This window comes from Macaca fascicularis, chromosome 1 (genome assembly GCF_037993035.2).
Source record: "Macaca fascicularis isolate 582-1 chromosome 1, T2T-MFA8v1.1".
Taxonomy (NCBI): Eukaryota; Metazoa; Chordata; class Mammalia; order Primates; family Cercopithecidae; genus Macaca; species Macaca fascicularis.
In genome coordinates this window covers 225,796,205-225,820,867 of record NC_088375.1, presented here as the reverse complement: position 1 = coordinate 225,820,867, position 24,663 = coordinate 225,796,205, and the positions used below count along the sequence as shown (strand labels likewise).

Sequence of the window (24,663 nt, the reverse complement as noted above, 5' to 3'; positions counted from 1 at the left end):
TTTAATTAACATGACCTTTAAGAGAAGTGATCAAAGCAGAATACACATAATATACCTGGGGAAGGCCAGGGTGCCGTGGCTCATGCCTGTAATCCCAGCACATTGAGAGGCTGAGGTGGGTGGATTGCTTGAGCTCAGGAGCTCAAGACCAGCCACGGCAACATGATGAAACCTCATCTCTACCAAAAATACAAAAATCAGCTGGGCGTGGTGGCATACTCCTGTGGTCCCAGCTACTTGGGAGGCTGAGGTAGGAGGATCACTGGGGCACAGGAGGTTGAGGCTGCAGCCGGGGTGACAGAGCAAGAACCTGTTTCAAAAAAAAAAACAAAAAACAGGATACCTGGGGAAAAATGTGTTTGCCCATGGATGGTAACAGGTGGGGTACATGACAAGACTGAGAGAATGAGAGGTCTTTATTTGTCTTTATCCTGCTCCTGACTATATTGTAGGTATTCTCTCTGTCTCTCTCTCTCTTTTTTTTTTTTTTTTTTTTTTGAGATAAAGTCTTGCTCTGTTGCCCAGGCTGGAGTACAGCGGCATGATCTTGGCTCACTGTAGCCTCCGGCCTCCAGTGTTCAAGCGATTCTCATGTCTTGGCCTCCCAAGTAGCTGGGATTACAGGCGTGTGCCACCATGCCCAGCTAATTTTTGCATTTTGTTTGTTTGTTTGTTTTTGTTTTTTAGACAGAGTATCACTCTATCACCCAGGCTGGACTGCAGTGGCCAGGAAGAGGAGGTGGCACAGGGCTGGGGGCTCTTATGGCTGAGAGGCATGTGGTCTCATATGCCTTGTCTCACTGCAACCTCCGCCCCCTGGGTTAAAGTGTTCTCCTGCCTCAGCCTCCCGAGTAGCTGGGACTACAGGCATGTGCCACTATGCCCAGCTAACTTTTGTATTTTTAGTAGAGAGGGGATTTCATAATGTTGGCCGAGTTGGTCTTAAACTCCTGACCTCAGGTGATCTACCCACCTCGGCTTCCCAAAGTGCTGGGATTGCAGGTGTGAGCCACCTTGCCCAGCCATGTATTTTTAATGGAGATGGAGTTTCACCATGTTGGCCAGGCTGGTCCTGAACTGCTGGCCTCAAGTGATCTGTCCACCTCAGCCTCCCAAAGTGCTGGTGTTAGAGGTGAGAGCCACTGTGCCTGGCCTATTGTAGGTATTCTCTAAAGGGAGAGGCATTTTCTCCACTCTGCTCCTCCCTCCCTTCTGAGTCCTCACCAGCAGGGTCATTAACATTCATATTTTTACTAATAGCCTGTTCAAGGTAATGTAAGCTTTTTATAGCATGCTTCTAAAAATTCTCCCAGCCTCTTCTCGTTGTGCAATGCTAAAGCCATTTACATACTTTTAAGTATTTAGGTGTTAACAGCAGCACTCTACTTCCCAATACCAAGATCTCTATATTAGTTTTCTATGGCTGCTATAACAAATTGCCAAAAAATGCAGTGGTTCAAAACAATACAAATTTATTATCTTAGGGGTCTATGTATCATAAATCTGACATGGGTCTCACTGGGCTAAAATAAAGGAATCTGCCGTGTTATGACATAGCAGGAAGGTCCTCACCAGATGCAACTCCTCAATCCCGGACTTCCCAGCCTCCAGAATCGTGAGCCAAATACACTTCTGTTGCTTGTAAATTCCCTAGTCTGTGGTATTCTGTTATAGCAACATAAAATGAACTAAGACATCTGGCAAGAGCAGGGACCCCAGCCAAATTTTCAGAGATGGCTCTGGTGACCCACTTTGAGTTCAAGGGTGCAAAAAGGGAAAAGGCATGGTGTTTATCTTCCTGGTTACACTGTAAATTCCTGAAGACAGAAGATGCCATATATGTATCACTTGCATGTCCCAGTGCTGTGCAGAATGTAGGATGACAAGAGCAGCCCCTTAAAAAGCACTGTTAGGGTTAGGTGTGGTGGCTCATGCCAGTAATCCTAACACTTTGGGAGTCTGAGACTGGTGGATCACTTGAGTTCAGGAGCTCAAGACCAGCCTGTGCAACATGACAAAACCCTGCCTCTACAAAAAATACAAAAATTAGCTGGGTATGGTGGCACATGTCTGTAGTCCCAACTACTAGGGAAGCTGAGGTGGGAGGATTGCTAGAAACTGGGTGCCATGGAGGTTGCAGTGAGCTGAGATGGTGCCATTGCACTCTAGACTGGGTGACAGAGTGAGACCCTGTCTAAAAAAAAAAAATGGAAACACATAAGAAAGGGGGAAAAAAGCACCCAATTCACTGCAGAGTAGTAGGAGGGGAAAAGAAAAGGTTCAGATGAGAGTGTCAGGATCCCAATTACCTGCTTTCTCATTCTTCCTGCAGGAACTAAAAAACAGCCCTTGAGAAAGCAGATTGAAGGGGACAAGACTCAGTCTAACTAACATTCCAGATTGGAACTTCAGCTCTCCTTTCTGAGAGCCCTTCTGTAATGGAAATGGCTAGTGTACCACGCACTGCCCTGCCCTTGTTTCTGATGTTTCTGTCCTAGTGGTTAAGCCACTGAGCAATACCAAGACACAGGGCAATGGAGTGAGATTTTCACAAAGAAAAATCTATTCAATTTAAAAGACTGAAATTTTTTCCATGATTACGTCCTGTCTAGATAGTAAAATGCCCTTTCTTTTAAAACATGGTTTCCTCATTTTGGTTGTTGATGGGAGTTCATTTTTTAAAAAAATTATATATATATATATATTATATATATATATGCAAATTAGAGACAGTGTCTCACTTTGTTGCTCAGGCTGGTCTCAAATTCCTGGGCTCAAGCAATCCTGCTGGGATTATAGGCATGAGCCACTGCACCTGGCCTTTTTAAAAAATGTTTTTATTTGCAAAATAGAGGCAGTCCAATGTTAGTCTACCAAATTTTGGTATGTGACATCTGGAAGTGTGAAAAACGCTGGTCAAACCTACCTTCCAACTGCCTAATTTGGGTTATGAATATGTCACCTGGGGACTGACAACTCCTCCCCAGATTCACTCTTTCTTGCTCTGTTGTCAACCATTTAAAATCATCCTCACTAAGACTCATTCATTCAAAAAACCCTGAATGAACCCCTACTCTGTGCCAGTCACTATTCCAGGCATGGTGGACACAGTGGTGGGCAAACAGGTCTGAACCCTCTTCAGCTGAACTGTCTTCACCTCCATCTCTCACCTCCCAAGTGTCCTGACCTTGATCCCATCCTAGGGACTTAGCATTGTTATCTGATCTTTGAAGTGTTGATTTTCTGGCCAGAAACCTCTGTGGCCAGTGGTGCCTTTGCCTGAGTTCTTGTCCTGCATCCAGGAAGAAGGAGGTATGCAGATAAATGGAGAGTGAACAAGATGAAGAAGAGCTTTATTGAGTATTAGAACAGCTCAGAGGAGACCCACAGTAGGTAGCTCCTCTCTGTAGGCAGATTGTCCCATCAAGTGTTCAGCTGTCAGTAGAGAGAGGCCCTGGAGGGGGTAGCTCCTCTCTGCAGTTGGTCATCCTGTCGTCTCTTCATCCTCTGCCCTGTTCTGGCTGAGCCCGGGGCTTTTATGGACCTCAGAGGGGAGGAAGTACATGCCAATTGGTCCATGGGGGGCCATAGATGGGCCCAGAAAAGGCATCACAAATCTGCAGTCCAGTCCACAGGACTGGCAGCCCAGCCCCCAGCCTTTAGGCCCTCCCTGGCCTGAAGGTGGGGTCTTACAGGGACCCATCCACTTCCACTCAGGAACCTGTCTGCCTCCCACAGCCATCTGTGGTGCCTATGTTGCTTGCAGTAAGGGGCACCTGTAGGCCAGCACCGAGCCACCCTCAGCCCCCCTTAAGCTTCCCCTCTTACACTCATCAGTGCCCAAATTCCAGAGGGGACCAAGGCAGGAGGGGGCTGGCATGTCGGCACTTCCCAGGTTGTGTGCACACCCAGCTGAGCTGTGACAGTGCCCAGGCTCAGCCCCAACCCGTCTCCGAGATTGGAGTAGAAGCCAGGCAGTGGGAGCAGACACCCCCGAACCTCTGGGAACAGAGGGGAGGGGTGGGAAGGCCTTACTGGGCCCCTGGAGGTGCAGAATGCAGAGACACCCAGGGCCTGCAACTGGCAGGGGGCAGGTGGCGGCTGCAGCTGCCCCTGGGGAGCTCCCACCCCCGTGAACTCAGAAGGGGCGGGGCTCCTACTTGTCCCTAGCTCCTGCTGGCTCTGGAGCATGCAGTCCTGGCAGTGCCTCCGAGATCAAAGTGGGCGCTGACAGCAGGGAGAAGCCAGACAGCAGAAGCAGGAACTTCCAAGCCTGTGAGGGCGGGGGGGTCTTTCTGGGTCCCCAAGAGTGCGGGGATGCCTGAGTCTGTAGCCACGGTTTGGGTGGCTGCAGCGCTTTGGGAGGTGGGGTTGGGGTGCCTCCTGCCTGCTCCATGGAGCAGAAGGTTAGGGTCTACAGCTGTAGTTTGGGTGGCTGCAGCAGCACCTGGAGAGCTCCTGCCTGCTCCATGGAGCGGAAGGTTAGGGTCTACAGCTGTAGTTTGGATGGCTGCAGCAGCACCCGGGGAGCTCCTGCCTGCTCCATGGAGCGGAAGGTTAGGGTCTACAGCTGTAGTTTGGGTGGCTGCGGCAGCACCCGGGGAGCTCCTGCCTGCTCCATGGAGCGGAAGGTTAGGGTCTACAGCTGTAGTTTGGGTGGCTGCGGCAGCACCCGGGGAGCTCCTGCCTGCTCCATGGAGCGGAAGGTTAGGGTCTACAGCTGTAGTTTGGGTGGCTGCGGCAGCACCCGGGGAGCTCCTGCCCGCTCCATGGAATGTGCAGCCCGGGCTGCACCTCCCTGCTGCCGCTGGTGTGATGGCAGCGACAGGCCGTCTGGAGTGGCTGCTGCCATCACAATCCCCTGACATTGTCTCATTCTCCCAAAGTGTCATTTCTCAGCTTTCACTGATCTTTGCAGGCAGCTTGGCCCCCAGTGGTCTCCAAACTTTTAAAATCATGCCTCCCCATCAGTAAGAAAATGTTGCCTACAAACCTCCAATATATGTCTACTTATTTATTTTTAATTTTTTTTTTTTTTTGAGACAAAGTCTCGCTCTGTCGCCCAGGCTGGAGTGCAGTGGCGCCATCTCAGCTCACTGCAAGCTCCACCTCCCGGGTTCACGCCATTCTCCTGCCTCAGCCTCCCTAGTAGCTGAGACTACAGGTGCCCGGCACCATGCCCGGCTAACAGGGCTTTGCCTTGTTAGCCAGGGTGGTCTCGATCTCCTGACCTCGTGATCCACCTGTCTTGGCCTCCCAAAGTGCTGGGATTACAAGCGTGAGCCACCGCACCCAGCCTATGTCTACTTCTTTTTTATGTTATATATGTGTATGTGTTCTGTGAGTGACATAACACCCACTCAAGCAGGAATAGCAAAGGGAAGAAAGAAGAGTGAACAATAACTAGAGCTCCCATTCTTTCTTTTCTGCCTCAGTTGCAGTCTTCACCCTAGCAGTCTACCTTCTGCCCCCACACTACCCCTGCCAGCACTCCCTGAGGTCACTGAGTCATTGAATCCAAGGAGGACTCTTTTTTGGGTCTCAGCAAATGGCAGAGCTAGGCAGGTCAGTCCTCTCTGCTGGCTTTCCTGTACCCCTTGTTGGATGGTGCTCCATCTCCCACCTTAAAAAACAGTTATTCATTTATTTATTTATTAGAGACAAGGTCTTGCTCTGTTGCCCAGGCTGAAGTACACTGGTATGATCATGACTTCTAGGCACAACCGATCCTCCTGCCTCAGACACCTGTGTTGCTGGGACTACAGGTGTGCACCATCATATTCAGTTAATTATTTTTATTTTTACTTTTTGTGGAGATGGTGGGGGGCGAGGGTGTCTCACTATGTTGCCCAGGCTGGTCTCCAACTCGTGACCTCAAGCAATCCTCCCACCTCAACCTCCCTAAGTACCGAGATTCGGGCATGAGCCAGCACACCCAGCCCACCTCCCACCTTTCATCCTCTCGGTTGGCAAACCTGGGTCAATCTTATACAAACATGAGGCTTTAACCTATTCTTAGATCTTTTGTAAGGATCTGATTTCCTTGCTGTCTCCTGGGCTCCTTCAGACTCTTTTCCGGAGCGGCTGGAATGATTTCTTAAATTGCAAATCAGATCAGGATACTCTCTGGCTCAAGTGAGACAGTGGCCTCCCGACACAATCAGAATAGAATCTCTGATGCTCCTGGGGGCCTACTGAGTGTCTGCGCAGTGCCCCCTTCTGCCTCCCCAACCCTCTATTTGCCCCAGCATCACTTGCCTCCCGTCATTCCCTGAACCATGGCCAACCCTCTCTCACAAGACGTTTGAATCTGCTGCCCCCCAGCCAGCCCCACTCCTCTTTCTGTGCAGCTGCTCCTCCACCTGTCACCCCTTGGACTAATCTACTTTTCTTCACTGCACCTCTCACTCAGGACCTGGTCCCAGGGCCTGGAGCTGTGCCTGGCACACAGTAGGTGCTAACATATATATAGTTTCCCCAATCCTATGTCCCTGCTCCCCTGAGCTCCAGAGCCACATGCCACCTTCCTTCTAGATATTTTCTGTGTGTCCCATGATCTCCTCCATCTCAACATGTCCAAAAAGTATATATGACCTTCTCCTAAAACCTGCCACTCAGCTCTTCCAGCCATTCCCCATTGGCCCATATTAGAAACCTGGCAAGGACGCCTGACTGCTCACTGCTGAGGGCTGAGTGGACCCCAAATCCTACTGACTCTCTGAATGCTCCCTCAGATTCGTCCCTGACTACTGCTGGCTTTGCTGGGCCCTCATTATTTACCAGCTTGTCTCCCTATCTGAGCCCCACCCCTTCACATTAATGCCAGGTGCTCCTGGAAGCTCGGTCATCACGTAACCCCAGGTTGTCTTGACACTGAAGTTCAACTTGGCTCCTGGGACCTACAGGATCCACTACAGCTGCTCCCACCCTGCACCCCTTGCCACCTCTCTGGCTTCACTTTCAGACCAAATAACTTGTAGCATCCCTCAATGCCTCCACACCTCTCTGTGCTGTCTGCTGCCTGGAATGCCCATCCCTCACCTTCCTATCATATCTTCTCCAACTGGAGAAATCGTACTTGTCTTTCCAAATTCCTCACCTCCCTTCTATATTCCCACATCTCTCCTCCTGCTGTATTTTACTAACCCATGTGTAGATGCTTATCTGTAAATATTTGTATATGTAGCCTGAATCTATATTAAACTGCATGTGAGTTCATACCAAGGTCTCCAAGTCTACTTGGAGTAGAGAATGATCTACTACCACATGGATCATTCGTGCTCTCTCCCTGCTTATCTGTAACCTCCCACTGCAACTGTGAAATGGCCCCACCATCTGCCATCCATTTACTGGATTGCTCAATCCTAGTATACATGCATAGTGGTCTCTCACTATATCTTATTTGTGAGTTTATTTGTCCTCAAGATTAATGCTTATTCCCAAGCACTTAAAAGTACTTAAGAAAACTAAATACATGCCACTGATCCAAACACCATAAACATATAAAGTCATTTAATTCTCACAATGGACATGTGAGACATTTATTATTAGTGCCATTTAACAGAAGAGAAAACTGAGATACAGAAAACATAAGTAACTTTCCCAAGTTGCACAATTAATGTGGCAGAATCAAGGTTTGAACCCAGGGAGCAGACATCCAGAACCATGAACTTCACAGCCTCCCCTGTGTTAGAGGTGCTGCAGTTTCTTGACTTCTGATATTCTAACCTGGCCTCTCCTCAGTTCTGAGAGCCTTCATCTTTGATTGTTTCTGTGCCCCTTCCAGCCTGCAGAACCTTGCCGCAGAAAGCCAAGGATGGTTCAATCACAGTGTTCTATTTACTTCCTCTGGGCCCGCTTGTGAGTGGGTTAGCTTGTTGCTGGTGGAATCTCCATTCCATACCCACAAAAGGTGCTCCCAAGTCCCACTGATGTCTTTCCTGGCCACCACCTGTGCCACCCAACTACAACTACAATTGCCACAGGCCATTCAGCACTTTCAAGGTTTTATCCATAGTTTTGCACATACACACACTCACACTCACACCCTTTATTCATATTTCTAAGAAACGCCTCCAGCTCTCTATATTTTTGGGGAGAGACCTGTGTTAGTCCATTTTCATGCTGCTGATAAAGATATATCAGAGACTGGGTAAATTGTAAAGAAAAAGAGATTTAATAGACTCACCATTCCACATGGCTGGGGAGGCCTCACAATCATGCCAGAAAGCAAAAGGCATGTCTTACATGGTAGCAGGCAAGAGAGAATGAGAACCAAGCAAAAGGTGTTTCCCTTTATAGAACCATCAGATCTCATGAGGCTGATTCACTACCATGAGAACAGTATGGGGGAAACTGCCTCCATGATTCAATTATCTCCCACAGGGTCCCTCCCAGAACACATGGGAATTATGGGAGCTACAGTTCAAGATGAGATTTGGGTGGGGACACAGCCAAACCATATCAAGACCCCACTCCTTCTCCCTTCCTCCCCTACCACAGTCGAAAGATTTTAAGACTCTTCAAGATTTCACTACATACCTGAGGACATTTGGAAGCTTCCTCAATCTTACATTTATTTATTTACTTGAGACAAGTTCTCATTCTGTCATGCAGGCTGGAGTGCAGTGATGTGATCATGACTCAGGGCAGCCTTGACCTCCCAGACTCAAGTGATCCTCCCATTTCAGCCTCCCAAATAGCTGGGACCACAAAGGCATGTCACCATGCCCAGTTAACTAAAAAAAAATTTTGAAATGGGATCTTACTGTGTTGCCCAGGCTGGAGTATAGGGTGCAATTTCAGCTCATTGCAACCTCTACCTCCCAGGCTTAAGCAATCCTCCCACCTCAGTCTCCAGAGGCCTTCTTCTAGATGCTGGGGATTCAGGCATAAACAAAACTGACCAAGCCCCTGACCTCAAGGAACTGACACTCGTGCAGTCAAACTGCCTGAAGTAGCTGGGCATGGTGGCTCACGCCTGTAATCCCAGCACTTTGGGAGGCTAAGGTGGGTGGATCATGATGTCAGGAGATAGAGACCATCCTGGCCAACATGGTGAAATCCAGTATCTACTAATAATACAAAAAATTAGCTGGGCGTGGTGGCAGGCGCCTGTAGTCCCAGCTACTCAGGAGGCTGAGGCAGGAGAATGGTGTGAACCCGGGAGGTGGAGCTTGCAGTGAGCCAAGATCGCACCACTGCACTCCAGCCTGGGTGACAGAGCAAGACTTTGTCTCAAAAAAAAAAAAAAAAGCAAAAACAGAAAAAAAAACCTGCCTGAAGGAGCAGGGAACTTCCTCCTGCCTTCCACTTGCTCACAGAACAACAGCACATCTTGTTGAAAAGTGATCAGATTCATTTTATTGACTACACAGAAGCAATTCCATTTTCCACTAACAATATAATTTATGATGAAGAATTCTGACTCAGTGTCTCCACAGGAACCTCTTCCTCAGCTTTCTGGATGTCATTGTTTCTGCATTACACCTTCCTAGACAGGTATTTCTGGAAAAGGATCTGGTAAGAGGATGAATTTGGCTCTAAACAAATGCCCATGGCCCCGGAAGACCTGTCGGGGCCACTGAGTTAGTTTCTCTGGCAAAATTTGATTCCTTCCATCTCGCCACTATAGTAACTGCTTTTGTTATGTTACCAAGAGCCACACAAAGGCTGACCCAGCAAGGTGGAGCCATGTTACCAGGAGCCACACAAAGGTTGATACAGCAAAGTGGAGAACCAGCTGTTTGCTTGACTTGGGGCTGGTGACAGGCCAACCTGGAGAGAGACAGCCCAGCTTTGCACAGTTCCCACTGGGGTGGGAGGCTGGAGATGAGGACTGCATTCCACATCAGAGTCATTTTATTTCTGGATATTCACAGACAGCTAGAAGTCAGAAAAATAAGCCAAAGGGGGAAGCCCCCGGCAGACCCGCTCCACTGGCTTCCTCTCCGGAGTCACTGCTCCGAAGTGACAGGTGGAAGCTCTTTCAGTTCCTCCTTTTCCGGGTGCACTTCAGACACCTTATTCATCTTGGTGAAAATCTGGTTGATCTCTATGAACGTCTTGGCCTTGGTCTCAGGGACAATCAAGAAGATGTAGACGGTGGTGAGGAGGCAGATCACAGCGAAGACAATGAAGCTGTACGCGCCAAGGCCCTCCTGCAGGAAGAGGGGCAGGTGACAAGTGTGGGACGCGGTTCGCCCACGAGCTCGCACTCTACTGCATGGGGATCTGCTGAGTGTGGGCCCCGGGCCCCATTCACCTGAATGAATGGGAAGATCAAGCCCACGGCGAAGTTGGAGAGCCAGTGCACGCTGCCCCCCACCATGAAGGCGGATGGCCGAGAGGACTGCAGGAAGATCTCAGTGATGAGCAGCGCGGGTATGGGACCTGTAGGGGAAGGAGAGCAGCCTCCCTGAAGGCAGAGTGGGCCCGAGTATCCCAGGCCTGGCCATGCAGACCCATCAGGTAGCTGGCCCCGGGGCAGCAGCGTCTCTAGGACTCTTGGCCATGTGGGGCAGCACGTAGGTAAATGGCAGTGTACACGGACGGCAGGCCAGCAACCACCCGTGAGGCCCACTCTGCTGCCTGCACAGTCTGTGTGTTCCTACCCACACCACCATTTTACCATTTCACTTTCATTATGTGCCACCCACCCCCTTGCAGTGGGCAGGGGAAGAGATGCCATTTCCGGGCTGCACTGGCCAGACCTGGTGTCTCTAAGGAGCTCCAGCCAGGAGCTTCTGGGACCGGAGGGGGTTGTGACACCCTGAGGCCAGCTTTGGGTACGTACTGGGCCCAAGGGCGTGTCCTATGACGTAGGCGATAACACAGACGATGCTGACGTATGGCATCCAGGACACCGTGTCCTGTGGAGAGAAAGCAGTTGGTTCACCTGGAGCAGATAAGCTAGGACGGGACCCCAGGGGGCCGCCAACCTGCCCTGGTGGGTGGAGGATGGCACCTGGCTCCTCCCCCAGCAGTGCCACCTCAGTGAGCCACTGGGAAATCAGCTGAACGTGGGCTATGAGCTGGCAGGACACGTGGTCCCCAGATGTCTGGCCGGTGGTATTTGCTAAAACAGCTCATTGTGACCCCTTTTCCTTTTAAGGCAGGTGGAGGCGCAGGGTGGGAGGGGCACTGGTCTTCCTGGTACAACTCCGGGCTCCTGGGACCCTGCCGTCCTCACCTGTAGTGCCAGAGCCGCAGTGAGCACGCAGCAGGCTGTGAGGCAGATGGAGAAGCCCAGTAGCAGCAGCAGCCTCCGACCCAGGAGCTCCACCACAAACACCTACAGGAGGGTGGCAGGGCTCGGGGGAGGCCCAGCTTCACTCCCGCCAGCCCCCTCCAATGGGGCAGCTATGAGGAGAGCTGGGCGGACCGGGTGCCCACCCGTGTGCTCGCACACTCACACTCACATGTGCAAGACATGCCCTTGGGCAGCCAGCGGGAAGTCGGCTGTGGCTGTGATGCGGGACCCTAGCTGCCCACCCTTGAGACTCAGCTCTAGGACCTCCTAATCCCACAACCCTGAGCCACAGGATTCCTGCCCTCTGGAGGCCAGATGTCTGCATGCAACGGAGACGCTGCCCCCACGGAGCCTGCTCCCATCCCCAGGTGGCCGAGCCTCACTCCGGGTACCCTGGGCTCGGAGCCACCTAGCAGTGGGTGCTGCCCGGTCCAGGCGCCCCTACCTCCCCGTCAGGTGGTGGCCCTGGGCCCGGTACGGCTCGGCAGCCCCAAGTGTGAGGGGCCGGTGCGGGGCCACCTCCCACGCGGAGTTTCCGTAGTAGGGGCTGGGCCTCCATGTTTTGGGGCCACCGGCTGCCTTCTTGGCGGCGCCGAGGCTGGGGCGTGGGGGCCCCAGGGGCCTTGGGTGGAGGCTGCGGGCCACTCCCAGGACACTCACGGCGCAGATGGTCATGACCACGTTCACGGCCCCGGTGCCGGCCGTCACATACTGCACGTGGTCCTCCTGCACGCCGGCGCTCAGGTAGATCTGGTCCGCGTAGTAGTAGATCTGCAAGGCAAGCGCCGAGCTGGGCGGCTGCCCGGAGGAGGCGGCCTCGGCGCCGGGACCCACGCCCGGCGCCCCAGGACCTGCGCCCCGCGCCCCCGGAGTCCTCCCGCAGCCCAGCCCATACAGCGTTGACGCCCGACAGCTGCTGGCCGGCCATGAGGACGATGACGGACAGCAGCTGCCAGCGCAGCGAGCGCATCCGGAACAGCTTCAGCACCGAGATGAAGCCCGCGGCCTTCTCTGCCTCATCCTCCTGCCGGATCTCGGCCACCTCCCTGTCCACGGAGTCCCAGCCGCGCAGCCTCTGTAGGGCTGGGGAGAAGCGGCACCGTCGAACCGGGGCTGGGGGGCAGAGCCTGGAGGCCGCCCCCGTCCGAGTCCTCGTTACCTTTCTTGGCGGCCTCTTCGTCTTTCTTCTGAATCAGCAGGTACCTGGGGCTCTCGGGGAAGAAGGGCAGCAGAAGGAGCTGCAACGCCGCGGGGACCCCGGTCAGCCCCAGCAGGATTGGCCAGCCTGGGAAGAAGGCAGCAGCGAGCTGGCACCAGCGGCCTCCCCACCACCCCGAAGGCGCCCTCTGCAGAGCCGGCCCCAGCGCCGTCATCCTGAGTGGGGCGCAGCCTCCAGGAGGGCACAGGCTTCCCAGCCCTAAGAACAGCAATTCCCGACGGTGGACACTCGGGAAACACCTGCGGCAGGGCTCAGCAGGGACGCACCCCTGAGCGCATCAGACGGACCACACCGATGAGGCCGGCAATACCAAGTGCTGGCGAGAACGTCCCCGTGTCCTTCAGACGACAGTCTCGCAGGGGCTGGAGGAGCTGGGCACACCTGGCCTGATCCAGCTGCCCACTCCCAGCTCTATGTCCAGAGAAGCCAGGCCACCAGGATGCCTGAACTGGAATGGTCAAGGCAGCTCTGATTATAGAAAGGACACCGGAAACAGTGGTAATGTCCTTAACATTCCACGTAGAGGGGACACATGGGCTGGCCGCACTCAGGAGTGGAATTTGGTACTGCAGTGAATGCTGAGCAAGCCTCGGCGTGGACGCATCTCACAGACCGTGTGTTGAGGGTTGTAAGGGCCACACACTGTGAGGCCCTTACAGAAAATTCGGAAATGGTAATATTAACCTTGCCACTGCCAAAAGCGAAACTAGAGGCAAAGCAAAACAACCAAGCCCAGAGCTTCACAAATGCCTAGAGCGCCATGTGTGGTTCTGAGTCCGGCTCTGGAGCTCCCTGAGACAGGAACCCGGCTTATTCACTTCTGGTCCCAGCTCCTGATGAGAATGTGGCACCTTGGCATAAGTGTCCCCAACACATGCAGGAGTGAAGGAGAGGCCGGAGCACGTGGTACTTAAACAGGGACCTAGGTCTGTGCCGCTGGGCTTGCGTCCTCATGAGACTTTGGACCAGTTTTCCAATCTCTCTGTGCCTGTGATGCACCTGTACAGTGGCTATGATACTGGTACAGGCCTCATAGGGCTGTTCTGAGGAATACATGAGTTACCAAAAGAGACTTGGCACTTGGCCCACGAGAAGCACTTTCTACAGACAGTGTCTAAGCAGCACAGAGCTTGATGATCCACTTGACTGACTTGCAGGCAGTGTGTGGAACCCTGGCAGGAACTGGCTTGTGTTTTGACTGATGGGATGACTGATGATAGTTTAAAGGGAAAGTCATGCAAAAACAACCCTGGTTACAGGTGTCTGTGCACCTGCCACAGGCCAGGCCCCGGGCTGTCTTGGGGAGGGTGGAGGTAGGGTCTGGGATGTCCTCACAACCTCCCCCACGGGGCCAGGCCACCCTGACTCCTGCTACTTCTCTTTCTGGTCTGCAAAATGGGATAATCACCGAGCCCCAGGCAGCAGCGTTGCTGGGAGGGTCCTATGAACTGATGCTGGGGCCGCCCCAAGCACAGAGCCTGGCACACTGGTGGCTGTCATTGCTATGCCACAGGCCTCCATATGGACAGCCGCTGAGCAGGCAGAGAAGCCAATTACTCAAAGCCACCTCATCCATCTCCTAAGAGGGACTAGATAGTAAACACCGGCCAGTCCATCATTGCCCCTTTGTCCAGGGCCTGCTGTGTGGACTCAGGACAGCATGGGCCCCCCAAGGACATCCAGCCTGTTAGAAGAGACCAGTCTGCAGAAAGTCCTGTCCTGTGGTGGTAGCTTTGGAACACAAGGAGGGGGCCAAGGGTGGTGGTGAAGGGGTGGGGGTGGTCCCGAGATGTCCTGAACTCACCATCTACGTTTGCAAGGAGATTCCGAAGACCAAAGATCTGGGCCACAAGGATGCCAACAGTGATGAAGAGCTGGGGCACCACGCCGAGAGCCCCCCGCAGGTTTTTAGGGGCCAGCTCCCCTAAGTACATGGGGACCACGTTGGAAGATAAACCTGGGAAGAGGTGAAATAGAAACACCATCAGGAAAAATTAGTCTGGCAGGGACAAGCTGTCTTCAAGTATATTATTCTTAGCAATAACATTATTTGGGAACTCTCTCAAAACTGCAAAGGAGAAAGCAAACACCTCTTTTCTCAGCCCTCTTTTCTCAGTACTTTAAGGAAAGACAAACAGATCAAAGGAGCTCATGCACAGGGGCCCTTGCTTTGGCCCGTATCATCTGCGGACACCGGCCAACTGGATTTATGGCCTTCCCTGCTCCCTGGCCTGAGTCTAGACCAGCTCACATTTCTGCTTTTTGAGGAGGATCTGTTTAGTAAAAGGCAAGGCAGCGGCCGGGCGCGGTGGCTCAAGCCTGTAATCCCAGCACTTTGGGAGGCCGAGACGGGCGGATCACGAGGTCAGGAGATCGAGACCATCCTGGCTAACACGGTGAAACCCCGTCTCTATTAAGAAATACAAAAAAAACTAGCCGGGCGAGGTGGCGGGCGCCTGTAGTCCCAGCTACTCGGGAGGCTGAGGCCGGAGAATGGCGTAAACCCGGGAGGCGGAGCTTGCAGTGAGCTGAGATCTGGCCACTGCACTCCAGCCTGGGTGACAGAGCGAGACTCCGTCTCAAAAAAAAAAAAAAAAAAAAAAAAAAAAAAAAAAAAAAAGGCAAGGCAGCTGGGTGTGATGGCTCATGCCTGTAATTTCAGCACTTGGGGAGGCTAAGTGGGGAGGATAGATTACTTGGGGCCAGGAGTTTGAGACCAGCCTGGGCAACATAGTGGAACCCTGTTTCCACTAAAAATACATATATATATGTGTGTGTGTGTGCACGTAATATATATATATAGCCTGTGTGTATTTACATATGGCGTGTGTGTGTATGTGTGTATGGCCTCTGTGTGTGTGTGTATAGATATACATATATATGTGGCCTGTGTGTGTGTATGGTCTGTGTGTGTGTTTATGGATATGGCCTGGTGTGTATGTGTGTGTGTATATGGCCTCTGTGTGTGTGTGTGTATGTGTGTGTGTATATATATGGCCTGGGTGTGTGTGTATGTGTATGTGTGTATGGCCAAGGACCCCTGGCCCCCAGCTTTACCTAATAGGAACAGTAAATAAACCAATGCAGAGATACTTTCATACACCTTTAAGAACAAGTTATAGGTCTTACTAAGCATTAAAAATGTCAATACCTATTACAGAATATCTGCATTTCTGGGATTTCTGTAATGCCTGGACTACTTTCAAATCCCCAGTATTTAAACTTATAAATTTTCCCATCGTACTGGAATCTGGTGGAGGGAAAACTTACTCTATTTTATAGAATGAGGTGTTGCCTGATGTTAATTAAAAAACATAGGCAGAATTTAATTTTACAGTTTCCAAAGTATTTTCACATATATTGTCCTATTTAATTATCCTAAAAGCACATCCAGAGGCTGGGGATGGAGAGGAAGTTTCACGAGTCCAAGTATCAGGTACCAAATCCTGAGTCAAACAGAGGCTCAGGGACATGGGTCTCTGAAGGGAGACTCTCAGGAACAGAGTTTGGAGTGAGCAGAGGTTGGAGCTGCTGTTGATGGCAGGGTATTTGATAGCACTGAGATAGGAGGGTACCTGAGGCCATGTTTTCCAACTTGGCAATTCTACCCACAGACGTCTCTGCTTAGTATTTCAAAAGAGACATCACAGTTCATTAATACCGATTCTTCCTCATTTTCAGAGCAAAGAGGGGCTGTCGTTAAAGCAGCTCTTAGCATGTCTAGGTGGGAAGAGGGAGTAACACCTCAAAGGCCCAGGGCAAAGGGCCGCAGAGGAAGGGAAGGCCTCCTGGGAGCTGAAGTGGGAGGCTGTGTCCTCACCACTTAACAAGAGCCACTTAGCAGCAAGAGAATCTTGGTGAAGGACATAAATGAAGGGTGAAACCTCAGGAGGTTTGTGAAGAGATGGGGTTACCTGTATGTTGGTGGGAAGCAATCTCTATTTTTGTCTTTAAAGTGACTCCACTAGGACCTTCGAGCCAGCCAGTTCTGATACTAGAGTCAGAGCAAAGTGGCTTTTTTTTTTTTTTTTTTTTTTTTTGAGATGGAGTTTCGCTTTTGTCTGTAGTCCTAGCTACTCAGGAGGCTGAGGCATAAGAATTGCTTGAACTTAGCAGGTGGAGCTTGCAGTGAGCTGAGATCGCGCCACTGCACTCTCCAGCCTGGGCAATTAAGCAAGAGTCCATCTTAAACAAACAAACAAACAAACAAAAAGTATAAATTCCTCTGAGCCAATGAATACCTTCAGTCTTCCTGCCAAGAAGTTAATTAATAACAAATCAGTGAGCTGTGAGCATGTTCCAGTCAAAGTCATACTCGTCTTGGCACCCCCCTTGTCAAGGTAGTTGTTACTTCATTTTAGAGTGAGCAATGTGGTTCTTGTTCATATGAGTGGTTTTATTTTTGTGTTGGTTTGTTTTGTTTTTAAGACAGTCTTACGCTGTCTCCCAGGCTAGAGTACAGTGGCGCGATCTCAGCTCACTGCAACCTCCCCATCCCGGGTTCAAGCTATTCTCGTGCCTCAGCCTCTCTAGTAGCTGGAATTACAGACCTACTCCACCATGCCCTGCTAATTTTTGTATTTTTAGTAGAGACCGAGTTTCACCATGTTGGCCAGGCTGGTCTCACACTCCTGACCTCGAATGACCCACCTGCCTCAGCCTCCTGAAGTGCTGGTATTACAGGCATGAGCCACTGCACCTGGCCATATGGGTGGTTTTAAAATGAGTGTCTAAGCAGCACATAACTTGATGATCCACTTTGCTGACTTGCTGGAGGTATGTGAACAACTGATGAGAAATGAATTATGTACCCAATGGCCACTGTTCTCCAACTGTGATCTGAGGACCCGGGGATCCCAAGACCTTTTAAGGGTATCTGTGAAATCAAAATTATTTTCAAATAATTCTGAGATGATATTTGCTCTTCATTCTCTTTCTCTCATGAGCATATGGGAGTTTTCCAGAAACTTCCTGCCAGGCCACATCACAACCGACCTGACCCAGAGTATGTCTGAGAATTCAGCTGTCTTCTATTAAACCAGACATTAAAGAGATTTGCAAAAATGTCAAACAAGGCCACTCTTCATGTAACAGGCTTATTTTAAGAAAATGAATTCATATGTTTCTTGGTTGCCATTTCTAATACAGTAAACATTGATCAATGTAACCCACATGAGCAAAAGCTCTTTGGAGCGCTCAATAATTTTAAGTGTGCAAAGGGGTCTGAGACAAAAACTTGGATAACTACTGACTTCTGAGTAAAGGCTGGGATTTTTAACTGATTTGTTGTCTATTGGAGCCTAATATTTCTCTGCTGGAAACAATTCTGTATTGTTAATGGTCAATAGAAAAGTGCGTGGACCTGCTCACTGCTGGCAACTTTTAGGAATCATCTGTTTTTCAAAATGTTGAGCCCACTGCAGCAAAACCCCACAGGTCAGGGCAAAATGGCAGAGACCAGCCGGGCATGGTGGCTCACACCTGTCATCCCGGCACTTTGGGAGGCCAAGGTGGGTGGATCACCTGAGGACAGGAGTTTGATACCAACTTGGCCAACATAGTGAAACCCCATCTCTACCAAAAATCAGCTGGGTGTGGTGGCAGGCGCCTGTAATCCCAGCTACTCGGGAGGCTGAGGTAGGAGAATCGCTTGAACTCGAGAGGCGGAGGTTGCAGTGAGCTAAGATCACGCCACTGCACTCCAGCCTGGGCAACAAGAGGGAAACTCTGTCTCAAAAAAAAAAAAAAAAAAAAAAAAGATGGCAGAGACCCAGCCAGGTGCTCTCAGGGAAAGCCGAGCACGAAGGGAAGTTTGCCGTGGGGCTCACCATCCTCCCTTTGGTATGACTTAGTCTCTGTTTGGGAAATGTCTTCTCATCTTTTTTTCATGTCTCTGTTATTGCCAATTAATCCCAGCTGAGGGGTTTGTGGACAGCCAGCCAAACTATCCATTTGTCTCTATCCCTGCATTTGGAAGGAACAAATGAGAGTTCCTTGGCAATGTCGGGACAGTGACTGGAGGGAGGCAGTGAGGCACCTAGGAGGGGCTCCCTCAAAGGACCCACCCTCTACCTGTAGGACCCTGAGAGTTTCCACCCTAGATGCCTCTCCCCGCCTGACCCTGAGAAATATTGCCTACTAACGATGCCAACTCAGGGAACGCCATTGGCATGGCTGTACCCTCATCTCTCTTCAGTGTGAAGCAGTTACGGGAGTTTTCTAAAATCACCACTGTGCAGCCTGGCAGCCTAGGCTTGGAAGCAACAGAGTGGGATTAGGAAAAACCACCTCCCAGGTTGTTAGATGAGAGGACTCAGCGAGTCAGCACCCGCTCAGCAGGTGGGCATTTCAGGAAGAACACTTGGGATGCCCTTGGCAAACTTTAAATTGCCTTATAAAACTTAAAATGTGGCATTGTTAGCACCTTTCTGGTAGTGGAATTCATATATTAGATTGTTTCTCAAGCTTTTTTGGCTCTCACCCACAGTAAAAAATATAGAAATACATTTTTCACTGCAACCTGATTCTCGTGTGTGTGTGTGTGTGTGTGTGTGTGTGTGTGTATCCGAAACAGAAGTGGGCAATACTTATCTTTACTACACATAACACAGTCTCTTCCATTTCATTTATTGGTTTATATATATATTTATTTATCTTTGAGACAGGGAATGTGGTTTGGCTCTGTGTCCTCACCCAAATCTCATCTCGAATTGTAATCCCCATGTGTCAAGGGAAGGACCTGATGGGAGGTGACTGGATCATGAGGGCAAGTTCTCCTGTGTTGTTCTTGTGATACTGAGTTTTCACAAGATTGGATGGTTTTATAAGGCAGTTTCCCTTCTCTCCCTCTCTCTCTCAGCTGCTGTCATGTAAGACAGGTCTGCTTCCCCTTCCATCATGATTGAAAGTTTCCTGAGGCCTCCCCAGCCATAGGGAACTGTAAGTCAATTCGACTTCTTTTCTTTGTAAATTACCCAGTCTTGGGGAGTATTCTTTACAGCAGTGTGAAAACAGACTAACACACAGGGTCTCACTGTGTTGCCCAGGCTGGTCTCAAGTGATCCTCCCGCCTCGGCTTCTAGAGTAGCTGGATTGCAGGTGCGAGCCATTGTATCCAGCTATTCTATTTTTAAAAAGAAAATGCTGCTTACTAAACAGGTATCACCACCCACTAACTGGTCGTGACCTGCAGTTTAGAAAATATCAAGATAAAGGATTGGATTGGAAGGACCTTTCCCAGGTTAAGATTCTGCATTTCAGTCTTTCAAAGACGTTTCTTTGTAGGAAGCATCACAGTAAAGCTCTAAACCTGAGAACCAGGTAGGGCTCAAGCATCTATTTCACAGTAGAGGCATAGGAACAGCTTTCTATACATTTCAGAGAGCACAGATTGGTTCTAGTCCCTGGGAACCTGTTGTCCTCCTCCTCGATGGCCCTCACAGAATGGCAATATAGCATAGTATTGTTTACCTGCACATATTCCCACCAAAAGTCTGGAAATAATGATAAGCTCAAATGACTTGGCGACTTTGCTGCATCCCATTAAGATCGCAGGCACGATAGAAAATATGTTGTTGAACAGCAAGGCCCCTTTTCTGCAGAGGACAAAATATCAGTTAGTTTGGCTTAAGTATTCACTCATTCATTCAGGAAATGTTTCTGGAGTGTCTCCTCTGCATAGGCTCCAGCAGTTACAGCAGTGGCTTTACTGCTGTGCGTTTAGCTCTCTGGGACCTGAGACTGATACAGGTCAAGTGCATGGCCTGGTGTGGGAATACTCTCTGTGTGGGGAGCAAATGGAAATGACCATAGTCCAGAGGGCATCAGTGGTGAAAATGGAGGGAAAGGGCTCTGTATTAAGATATAGTAAAAGGTTTTTGAAATCATTAGCTAATTTATAATTTTGGTGTAATCTTGAAAGCCAACCCCAAAATTGTCCTGGATAAGGACATTAGAGGAAAAGAAAAGTATAGATCCATCTCACTTATGTCAACATAGATGCCACAATCCTAAATGAAATCTTAGTAGATTAAATTCAACAGCATATACAAAAATATTTCAATGTCTTTCACCATAGTAAAGATTATATTGGGGCCAGGCACAGTGGCTCACGCCTGTAATCCCAGCACTTTGGGAGGCCGAGGTGGGCAGATCACTTGAGGTCAAGAGTTCGAGATCAGCCTGGCCAACATAGTAAAACCCCGTCTTTACTAAAAAGACAAAAACTAGCTGGGCGTGGTGGCAGGTGCCTGTAATCCTAGCTACTCTGGAGGCTGAGGCACAAGAATTGCTTGAACCCAGGAAGTGGAGGTTGCAGTGAGCTGAGATCGTGCCACTGCACTCCAGCCTGGGTGACAGGGCGAGACTCCATCTCAAAAAATAAATAATGAATAAATAAATAAACATTATATTGGAAGAAAACATTGGATTATCTCAATAGAAGCAGCAAAAGAAGTCAATAAAATTTAACACCATTGGCCGGGTGCAGTGGCTCAAGTCTGTAATCCCACCACTTTGGGAGGCCGAGATGGGCGGATCACGAGGTCAGGAGATCAAGACCATCCTGGCTAACACGGTGAAACCCCGTCTCTACTAAAAAATTCATAAAGCTAGCTGGGCGAGGGTGCCTGTAGTCCCAGCTACTTGGAAGGCTGAGGCAGGAGAACGGCGTGAACCCAGGAGGCGGAGCTTGCAGTCAGCTGAGATCCGGCCACTGCACTCCATCCCAGGCGACAGAGCGAGACTCCGTCTCAAAAAAAAAAAAAAAAAAAATTTAACACCATTATGATTTTTAACTTTTTATTTGTTTATTTAAAAGTTGGCCTAAGTTTCTTTCTTCCTTGCTTTTTTTTTTGAGACAGTCTCGCTCTGTCACCCAGGCTGGAGTGCAGTGATCGTAGCTCACTGTAACCTCAGTCTGCCATGTCTAAGTGATTCTTGTGCCTCAGCTTTCCAAGTAGCTAGGATTACAGGCACGTGCCCCCACACCCAGCTAAGTGTTTGTATTATAATAGAGATGGAGTTTCCCCATGTTGGCCAGGCTGGTCTCGAACTCCTGGCCTCAAATGATCTGCCTGCGTCAGTCTCCCAAAGTGCTGAGATTATAGGCATGAGCCACCGCGCCAAGCCATTTTTTTTTTAAACCAGCCTTAACAAACTATACATAGAGGACCTTCTTTAAGCTGATAAAGGAAATCCACCTTAAACCTATATCAAACACCACACTCAATGAAACTTGGAAAGCATTCCCATTTAAGTCAGGAACAAGCCTACCCTGGAGATCCTGACAGAAGCAAAGCAAACTTCTCTGCAGGGGCCTCTCACAATGGAGCCCTCATGATAAGGACCCTCATGATGGACGAAGCCGTGAGCGAGTGGCGCTCCAGCATTCCTAAACACTGAGAAACTCGCCACACGTGAGAGCCGCTTACACTAACAGCACACCTTCAGACAACAGAATCAGACTGTGACTATAAAATGTTTAAAATGATTAGTGTCATAAAATAAGGAATCCAAATGGTACTATATTGGAGAACCGACATTACCTGACTTCAAGGCTTACCATAAAGCTACAGTAATTAAGACAGTGTGGTGCTAGTAAATGAACAGGCAAATGGGCCGGGCGTGGTGGCTCCCGCCTGAAATCCCAGCACTTTGAGAGGCCAAGGCGGGCGGGATCACATGAAGTCAGGAGCTCAAGGCCAGCCTGGTCAGCATGGTGAAACCTCGTCATCTCTACTAGAGCCGCGTGCCTCTAATTCCACCTACTCGGGAGGCTGAGGCATGAGAATCGCTTGAACCTGGGAGGCGGAGGTTGCAGTGAGCCGAGATGGCACCACTACACTCCAGCCTGGGTGACACAGCGAGACTCTGTCTAAAGAAAAAAAAAAAAAGAATAGACAAATAGATCAATGGAACGGAACAAAGAGTCCAGAAATAGACCCACGTTAAGTCTAGTCAACTGATCCTTGACAAAGGGGCAAAGGGAACACAATGGAGAAAAGACAGTCTTTTCAAAAAAAATGGTGCTGGGCTGGGTGCAGTGCTCATGCCTGTAATCTCAGCACTTTTGGACACTGAGGTAGGAGGATCACTTGTGTACAAGAGTTCCAGACCAGCCTGGGCAACATAGTGAGACGCCATTTCTAGAAAAAATAATAAATTGGCCAGGCACAGTGGCTCACACCTGTAATCCCAGGACTTTGGGAGGCCAAGGTGGGTGGATCCCCTGAGGCCAGGAGTTTGAGACCAGCCTGACCAACAAAACGAAACCCTGCCTCTACTAAAAATACAAAAAAATTTAGCCGGGTATGGTGGCACACACCTCTAATTCCGGTTACTCAGAAGACTGAGGCTAGAGAATTGCTTGAACTCAGGAGGCAGAGTTTGCAGTGAGCTGAGATTATGCCACGATTCTGTCTCAAAAAAAAAAAAAAAGAAAAGAAAAAAATCAAAAATTAGCTGGGCACTACTGGTGGTGTACTCCTGTAGTCCCAGCTACTGGAGAGGCTGAGGCGGGAGTACTGCTTGAGCTAGGAAGTTTGATGCTGCAGCAAGCTGTGATTGTGTCACTGCACTCAGCCTGGGTGACAGAGTGACACCCTGTCTCAAAAACAAAAAACAAAAAACAACAAATAAAAAGAAAAGAAAATGGTGCTGGAACAACTGGACATCTATATGCAAGAAAATGAATCTAGACATGAACCTTAGAATTTTCCCAAATTTTAATTCACAGTGGTCACAGACCTAAATATAAAACGGAAAACTATAAAACTTCTGAAAGATAGCATAGGAAAAAAAAATCTAGACAGTCTTGGGTTTGGCGATGACTTTTCAGATATAACACCAAAGGCATAATCCATGAACGAAAGAATTGATCCTTAAAATGAAAGACAGAAAGTTAGAAAATACAAAATCTTTAGCCAATAAAGACAAAAAGGGAAGTTGGGTAATAGTCTCAATACCTGACAAAATATAATTTGAGATAAAAATATCGTAAAACACAGAGGTGTTATATGCATTATAAAGAAGTAGAAGAAATAACAGCAAAGAAGATGTAATTGTCATAAACAGAGACGATTCCAACACAGCCACAAAATACATACAGCATCAACTGGACTGATTAAATGCCAGGGAGGAATAGGTAAACCAACAATTTTAGTCTGAAGTTGCTAACGTGATCCTCTCAAAATAGTAGGTCAATTCACAAAGAACAAGCTAAAGATAGGAACCAGTGGCATTATCAAGGAGGGAGGTGGACATTTTAAGGTAGTACACCCCTCCTGAGCAATTGTCTGTAATTTTATAACAATAATAAGTCACAATAAAGTTTTATTGCAAAAAGAAAGAAAGAAAAAGAAAGAAAAGAAAGAAAGAGAAAGGAAGGAAGGGAGGGAGGGAGAGAGGGAAAGAAAGGAAGGAAGGAAAGAAAAAGATAAGCTGGTCTTCATTAAAATTAAAACTTCCTGCTCTGTGTAAAACACTGTTAAGAGGAGGAAAAGACAAGCCACAAACTAGGAGAAAATATTTGCAAAAGACATACCTGAAAAGCACTGTTCTCCAAAATATACAAAGAACTCTTAAAACTCAAAAAGAAAACAAACAACCCAATTTAAAAATGGGCCAAAGATCTTAACAGACACCTCACCAAGATACGCAGATGAGAAATAAGCATATGAAAAGGTGCACCACCTGATGTGTTATCAGGGAAATGCAAATTAAACAATAAGGTACCACCTGTCAGAAGAGCAAAAACCCAGAACTCTGACACCACCAAATGCTGGAGCAACAGGAACCCTCATTTGTTGATGGTGGGAATGCAAAATGATATCTCGCAGGAGAATGGCGTGAACCTGAAAGGCGGAGCTTGCAGTGAGCTGAGATCCGGCTACTGCACTCCAGGTTGGGCGACAGAGCGAGACTCCATCTCAAAAAAATAAATAAATAAATAAATAAAAATAAAAGACAGTTTGGCAGTTTCCTATAAGACTAAACATACGCTTATCTGTACTCATATGATCCAGCAATCACATACTCCTTGGTATTTACCCAAAGGAGTTGAAAACGTATATCTACACAGAAACTTACACGTGCATGGATGTTTACGGCTGCTTTGTTCACAATTGCCAAAAGTTGGAAGCAACCAAGATGTCCTCTGGTAGTGAACGGATAAAGTGTGCTACAACCAGACAAT

The 24,663-nt window shown here is 49.1% G+C and overlaps 1 protein-coding gene across 2 annotated transcripts in view; it reads right to left on the bottom strand.

Annotated features, from left to right (window-relative positions):
• Positions 1-9,340: 9,340 nt before the first annotated feature.
• SLC2A5 (solute carrier family 2 member 5) overlaps positions 9,341-24,663 on the bottom strand; it is a 35,705-nt gene continuing 20,382 nt past the window's right edge. Inside the window, exons 4-12 of one of the 2 annotated variants that reach the window (XM_005544859.5) lie at positions 19,941-20,065; positions 14,275-14,427; positions 12,411-12,536; positions 12,147-12,334; positions 11,912-12,022; positions 11,192-11,293; positions 10,796-10,871; positions 10,265-10,392; positions 9,341-10,160 (exon numbers count right to left, since the gene is read on the bottom strand). In XM_005544859.5, coding sequence (XP_005544916.2) covers positions 9,957-10,160; positions 10,265-10,392; positions 10,796-10,871; positions 11,192-11,293; positions 11,912-12,022; positions 12,147-12,334; positions 12,411-12,536; positions 14,275-14,427; positions 19,941-20,065 — 1,213 coding nt within the window. In that variant the 3' untranslated portion in view covers positions 9,341-9,956. The remainder of the gene's footprint in view (positions 10,161-10,264; positions 10,393-10,795; positions 10,872-11,191; positions 11,294-11,911; positions 12,023-12,146; positions 12,335-12,410; positions 12,537-14,274; positions 14,428-19,940; positions 20,066-24,663) is intronic. The other variant, XM_065530091.2, reaches the window with a different exon arrangement.